The sequence below is a fragment of the Centrocercus urophasianus genome, unplaced genomic scaffold (assembly GCF_019232065.1).
Source record: "Centrocercus urophasianus isolate 14NV4802_14NV808 unplaced genomic scaffold, USGS_Curo_1.0 seq_73, whole genome shotgun sequence".
In the NCBI taxonomy this organism is placed as follows: Eukaryota; Metazoa; Chordata; class Aves; order Galliformes; family Phasianidae; genus Centrocercus; species Centrocercus urophasianus.
Window position 1 is genome coordinate 12,232,463 of NW_024885344.1, and position 6,264 is coordinate 12,238,726.

Below are 6,264 nucleotides of genomic sequence, written 5' to 3' on the forward strand. Positions count from 1 at the left end.
TCGTAACACTCACTTCAAAGTTCTCCACAAAGTGCCGTGGCATGATAGAGTTTGTGCTCACAATCATATTTCCCTTGATCTGGAAGGTAAAGAGAACCTGCAGGAGACCGCTGAGTCTGTTGCTACAGGTCTCTTCTGAGGGATGGCTGCCCTCCAGTGGCTGTAGGGAAAAGCACGATGTGATTTTCTCGAAGGGAATTATCCTATGGGAATTAATAGCCATTACAAGCAGATGGCTCTGGAAAGGAAAAGTATGATGTGTGGTGTTTCAGTTGTGGAAATTTTAAAATAAATAAAAAGACAAATGGCATAGAACCAAAAGGCCATGCCTTACTCCCTTGTAAATTCTAATTCTTTCAGTATGCCCTGAATCCATTAACCCAAGGCATGTCACAACCAAAGACCCTCGAAATACTATGCTGCTGCAACACCTGCTAGCTCCATTAGTACTGCTCAATGACACACCTTCCTTTTCTGCATCCTCCTCCATCAGGGAAAGGCATTTCCAGGGAATGCTTTACCGTTACACAACATTAGTTAAATCAGGCCTATCCTAGTTGTGCTGTCAGCCTGAAGGGAGCATGACTCTTATGCCAGCTGAGTGTGTCAGGCTTTGGGCAGCAGCATCAGCACTTCAAAGTAGAGGGTGCAAGGTGGCACTGCTGTTCAGTATTAGTTAACACTGCCTTCCCTCTACATACAGCCTCTGTTAATCATAGAGAAATGCCAGCACAGGCTGCTAGCTAAATCAGTTGGTGCAGTAGTAGCACCATACAGCCTACAACTAGCAGCTTCCAGTTATGGTCTCCTGGTGCTTCTTGATATACAACCCATACTACGGTATGCCACATCTGGTGCTGCCATCTGTCCTGTTCCGTCAACTAAGGTGCATTGTACTTGGGTATTAAACACTTGAGCAAGATAAAAACCTTAGTACTCCCATGACATAGTTTAAAATGCACAGTTGTTTCAGATGATATTTTTTAAACGCAACAACAGTTTTTCCACATTAGACAAGAGCTTCCATGCCGTTAGTATTCAAACTTCTTTATTTTTGAGAGAATACAAACAAGTCACAGTTCAGGTTAGGTTGGTAAAGAAAGTGACTGCAATAAAGCAATTATGCATGTAGATCAGACATTCATTTCAAGAAAAAGCTTTGGGTCATATTCTAGAAGTGAATAATTGTCTGTTTTGCCATTTCAGCCAGTAAAAGACAAGTACCTAATGAGTAAAGAACTATTGCAGCTAGTTATTACAGTCTGCATTTTTTTTCTTCAGAGCAACTTTATTATTATTTTGTTTTACTAGAGAAAGTCTCTGCTGTCAGGATGGATACAGAGTACAAGATACACAGTGGATCACTGTAGGTAGTGGTAGAATCTCATTAAACCCTACAGGCCTGCAGGATAAAGCTATTTTCAGTATTCAGCATTGAAAGGATACTCCTTGTGGTTTCTGCACCTGAAGGAAGACAAAGAGAAATGATTATAGGTAAAATAAATGCTGACAAGACAGCAGTTACTGACCTTCAAACTAAAGCTTTGTCTAAGTATGTTTCCATGGTGCACATTTGCAAGTGATAGCTCACTCTGCCTGCCACTAGCCAGCTCCACAGAAGCTGACACCAGTTTACTATAATCTCAACAAGGAGAGAAAAAAAAAAAAAAAAAAAAAAAAAAAAGAGTTTAAAACTTGCCAATTGCTTCATTTCTCTAATACGAACACAACCAAAGTTACTAACTAGAACCTTCCTATATTAGGATCTCACAAGTACTTGTAAAGAGCATTGAAAAATTAAGAATTTGAAGGAAACAGCTGTCACTTACATGGCCATGTCACAAATTCTCCAGTTTCTGTTTAGGTTGAGAATAGTTGCCATCTCTTCTTTAGTCAGTTCAAAGTCAAACACCTAACAAGGAAAAACAGCTGGAAATCACTTCATTGAACAAATCAGACTGACAGAAAAGCTCACAGAAGAGCAAGTCCACAAGGGAAGGCATGCTGGTTACGAACGGCTTCATGAGGTTGGGGGGAGGGAGGTGGAGGAGGAGAGGGAAAAAGGGAGAGCCTGCTTGGATGCCCATGGCAGAAAGAATTAAACAAACAAAAAACAAAAAGCCCTAAAATCGCAGTTAGATGTACTGGCTGTTGCAAGAAGCTTCATATGTACTTAGATGCATTCTGAGACACTATTTGTTGAAGATGCATTTCTTTCCAGTTCTAAATAAAGATTTGGAAGATTTCAGTATTCCAATATATTTATGTTTCTTCTAAAAGCCTGATGTCCAACATCAGGAAAATACCAGCAACTTAGCAGTTAGAGGAATAAGATCAGGATTCTTAACACTGCTTACGCTATATAAGCTTCTTTGGCATGCTACTGCACTTGTGCTCCAAGCAAGCCCTGCAGGCCAATTCATTCTCTTTCTGCAGAATAGGAGACAATGTGAAGATGACCGGCAGTGTTACCCAAGACCTCTGTCAACCTCCCTTCTGTAGTTGTAGTTTTCACTTCAGACTTCACTTAGCCCTCAGTACAGGTAAAAATGCAGATGGAAAAAGGCCTGTGCTCTTGTCTGAGGACGACTTGGGAAGGCTGAGGAAGGATCCCTGCTGGCTCTGCAGGGGAAGGGTCACTTGTCATCGCTCACCTTGCAGTTCTCTACAATGCGCTGTGGTGTGACAGACTTGGGAATCACAATCACATTTCTCTGGATCTGGAAGCGAAGGAGAACCTGCAAGGAAAGAGAGAGAGGTACAGGCACTTACATAGATATGAGCTTCAAATTGTTCCTGTCCTTGTGGTTTAGATAGTGCTTTCTGAAGAGCAAAGGGTGAAGTGACAGAGCCCCTCACAGGAAGTCTCCTTTCTCCTTTCCCATCCAGTTTTGAGATTATGAGTTCCTTTTCTTACCATCCAGACAATCAGTAATTTATGCAAGCTTTCACTCTCTGCAACAGGGCCTGAGAGGGGACATGGCGATTGAAGATGGCTCAAGAATCTTCACTGAGGGCCAAAGATTTTCTTCTAGCATATGCAGGATGGCTGCTATGCAGCCTGCAATATTGCTTGTTAGCATCACAGAGACCCACTACGGTTCACTAGGAGCACACAGACCTGGGTATATACACATAGAGGGTGTATGCCCTGTATATTTTCCTTAATGGATGTTATTTTCTGGTGCCCACCTACCTGTGCTGGGGTTTTGCTGTGCTTTGCTGCGATCTCTTTAATCTTGGGGTTATCCAAAATGGCAGGCTCCTCTGGTGTGGCCCTACAGAGAGAAAGAAGAAATGGCAAAGAGCCACTCTAAAAGGTTTCTGCCTAGAAGTAATTAACCACTGCACATTTGTGTATACACACACCTGCACCATTTCTCTTTCAGTTAGTCTGAAAGTTAAAAACTTAAGCCATGCTAACCCATTCATAAATTACCTATCAGGCCGTCCGAGGGGACAATATGCTGTCACAGTGATCCCTTTGGATTGGCAATAGTTGACAAGCTTCTCCTGGGAAAGGTATGGGTGACACTCGATCTGCCAACACAGGAGCACACAGGTACTTGTAGAACTACAGTAATGCTCCAGAGATTTCTCCCCTGCCCTACCCCCCCAGAATCTTCAGTTTCCTAATTATAGGCTGCCTTCATCTTTGCCTGCAGGTGGGCTGTGGGATAATATAAACCCATAATTCTGTAGGGCACTAATTTTTATACTGAGTCCTTATATACATTTTGGATTTTGTTCTAAGAAGTTTCATAAAAATCCTTGGTTACACAATCACAGCTCACATATATGCTCTTTTATCACTCAGAAAGAATGTTTCACAAAGAAATATTCCTATATCTGTAAACGGTGCCACAGGAAGGTGAGAAAAATTATCTCAGTTCTTTTAGTACCCAGTACAGTGGGAATTGAAATACGTACTGCGATAGTCCACTTTGTTCCCCCTTTTTCCATATCCTCATGCAACTGGAATTAGATCATTGCAATTCCTGAAAACTATTCACCATTAGCAGCTTACCTGGTTGTTTACAGGCTTGTGTTTCAGTCCTGGCTTGTTCAAGAGTCTTTCGATCTGCTCATGGTTGAAGTTGGAGATGCCAATGGCTTTTACCAGGCCAGCATCCACCAGCTCTTCCATGGCCTAACAGAGAGAGCAGCAAAGTTACTATCCATGACGCAAGACAGGGCCTGAACACATTCTTCCTGATGTGCCTTGTCTCCCTTCTTATGAAGGGAGAAATAACTGGTAGGATTGCCCAACTTAACTCTCTTGGGGAAGAGTGGGTACTAGTGATTTTTGCACTCTGTCTTTCACTGTCTTCCAGCCAAGCCCAAAAATCTTTTTTATGGCTGAGAAATTCATGCTGAATTACACAAGGAAAAGTTTATCACCAGTCTATGATCTACTACTGTGACAGCACTGGAGAGCTATGCTCTAGGATGATGGCAAGATTATAACCTAAATTGCTTTTATTTCTACAAAATCCTTGTACTTGAGTAGTTTGAGAACAACTGCACAGTTGTCATGGACAAGCAAAGAACTATTTCAACTTCAGATTGTTCTGCAGCTACCCTGGGAGTAATCTGAATTTACTTCTGTACATTCTTTCTTAAGAAATCTGCCTCTGTACAGGAACCACACTGTGAACTACTGAAATATCATTGCTCAGGACAGAAGACATGACTGTCACTGTGGCTAAGCTTACCTCCCACGTTTGCAGAATATCAGCATTGCTGGGAATAGACATGCCTTTGTCATCTGTGGGAAGCAGATCCTCTCCTGCCTGTCAACAAGAAAGAAAATGTTTGAAAAAATCTGTTGAGAAGTTTGTCTAAGACAGTGACAGCTCAGGACCAGAGCTTAAACCTCTGGTGCAGTCAAGAATACCAATTCTTTCTACAGTCATTTCTTCCTTCCTGCGTGAAATGAGTAATTGGAGGTATTTCTGGCCAATCAAGGCAGATATTTCTGCTGGGCTCCTCAAAGCAATGACTCACCTAAACACCTACGGGGAAAGAAAACACTCAGATCCAGATTGAGGTAAGAAATTCATATGTATCACTTCATATGGTATTTTTTTTCACTCATTTAAGAACTGATTTTTTTTCCCCCCCCAGAAGTGCATCACAGGACTTAGTTTTTGATAAAGGTAACACACAGCTCTGGCCAATACTAAACCAAATCTGTTGAAAAGAGACATTATGTACTGTGGCAGGTCATCCATGGCAAAGCTCAAGAATGCTGTTACCATGCCAGGAAAGTCAGAAGAGCCTTTGAGAGCAAGCTGTATCAAGACAGCAAGACTAAACTGCATCTAACAACTGAGTTCGCTGCTGCTGCAAGGAGAGTTTCACTTTGATGGCTTTGTTAACAAAGCTAAAATAGAACATGAAGTTAAGCAATTCAGAAGCAAGAGGTAGGATGGAGACCACTCACACTGTAGCAGGAAGGAGAAGGTAAGACTAGAAATAATCAAACTCAGACATCAGTCTGAAAGACTTCAGCTCCACAGAAGTTACCCCTTTTGCAATGCAGGCTTTGTGGAACAACAGTAAGGCTCCTACAGCAAAGGTTAACTCAGTCTATACTGAACTGAGGACTCAGTGATTGAAAGCAGAAACAGAAACCAGAAACAATCCAGAAATAATCTCTAGATGTGATTCTTTTGCTGTCAGGCAGCAAAATGTAGCCAGCTCTCCACAAAACATGATTTTCAGAGAAGCATATTTTGGATTTGTAGAGAGCCTACAAGAGAGGGAGAAGAGCCTAGCTAGTGCTTGCAGCTGGGAGATCTGCCTCCAGTTTTGAGTCTGTCACAACCTATAATAAGACAGGCATACAAGTAGCATTCTCAAGAATAAAGATCAAGGTTATTCCTCAGTGCTAGCAATGATTGGGCTGTAAAGCCATATAAGTCTTCAAAAACAGTGATCATTAAAAAAAAAAAAAAGGTGTGCATCTCCATTACCATACCTTGAACCCAAAAGGCCAGTGCATGAGGTAGAGGTCCAGGTAATCCAGTTTCAGGCTGGCAAGTGTCTTCTGGCAAGCTCCTTTCACCAGAGGCTTTTCAAAGAACGTGCACCACAACTGGAGACAAAAAGACAAGTCACACCATGACCTCCAGGGTTAAAGCTTTCCAGTGTTTTCCTGCATTAGATAAAAGCACTCCTTCTTTGGAAGGCAACGTGGAATTACACTAACCTGTTGCTCTTAAAATGGAGCTTCCTCTGTGAGCTGGACCAGATCGTGAT

At 42.0% G+C, this 6,264-nt stretch overlaps 1 protein-coding gene across 1 annotated transcript; it reads right to left on the reverse strand.

Moving 5' to 3' along the window:
• Positions 1-1,031: 1,031 nt before the first annotated feature.
• LOC122170832 (aldo-keto reductase family 1 member B10-like) lies at positions 1,032-6,255 on the reverse strand. Its single transcript, XM_042838050.1, has 9 exons — positions 6,215-6,255; positions 5,984-6,100; positions 4,716-4,793; positions 4,028-4,150; positions 3,440-3,540; positions 3,197-3,278; positions 2,655-2,738; positions 1,830-1,912; positions 1,032-1,464 (listed from the first exon to the last, which is right to left on the reverse strand). The coding sequence occupies exons 2-9, from the start codon at positions 6,005-6,007 to the stop codon at positions 1,422-1,424; spliced, it is 618 nt and encodes a 205-aa protein (XP_042693984.1). The 5' UTR covers positions 6,008-6,100; positions 6,215-6,255; the 3' UTR covers positions 1,032-1,421.
• Positions 6,256-6,264: the final 9 nt, after the last annotated feature.

What these genes read in the sequence shown, in the direction of transcription:
- LOC122170832 (XM_042838050.1), bottom strand. Translation starts at nt 6,007, where the DNA reads ATGCACTGGCCTTTTGGGTTCAAG. An exon ending in ACTGGCCTTTTGGGTTCAAG is followed by an intron (nt 4,794 to 5,983) that starts GTATGGTAATGG and finishes TCTTGTTGACAG; the next exon opens with GCAGGAGAGGATCTGCTTCC. An exon ending in ATATTCTGCAAACGTGGGAG is followed by an intron (nt 4,151 to 4,715) that starts GTAAGCTTAGCC and finishes TCTCTCTGTTAG; the next exon opens with GCCATGGAAGAGCTGGTGGA.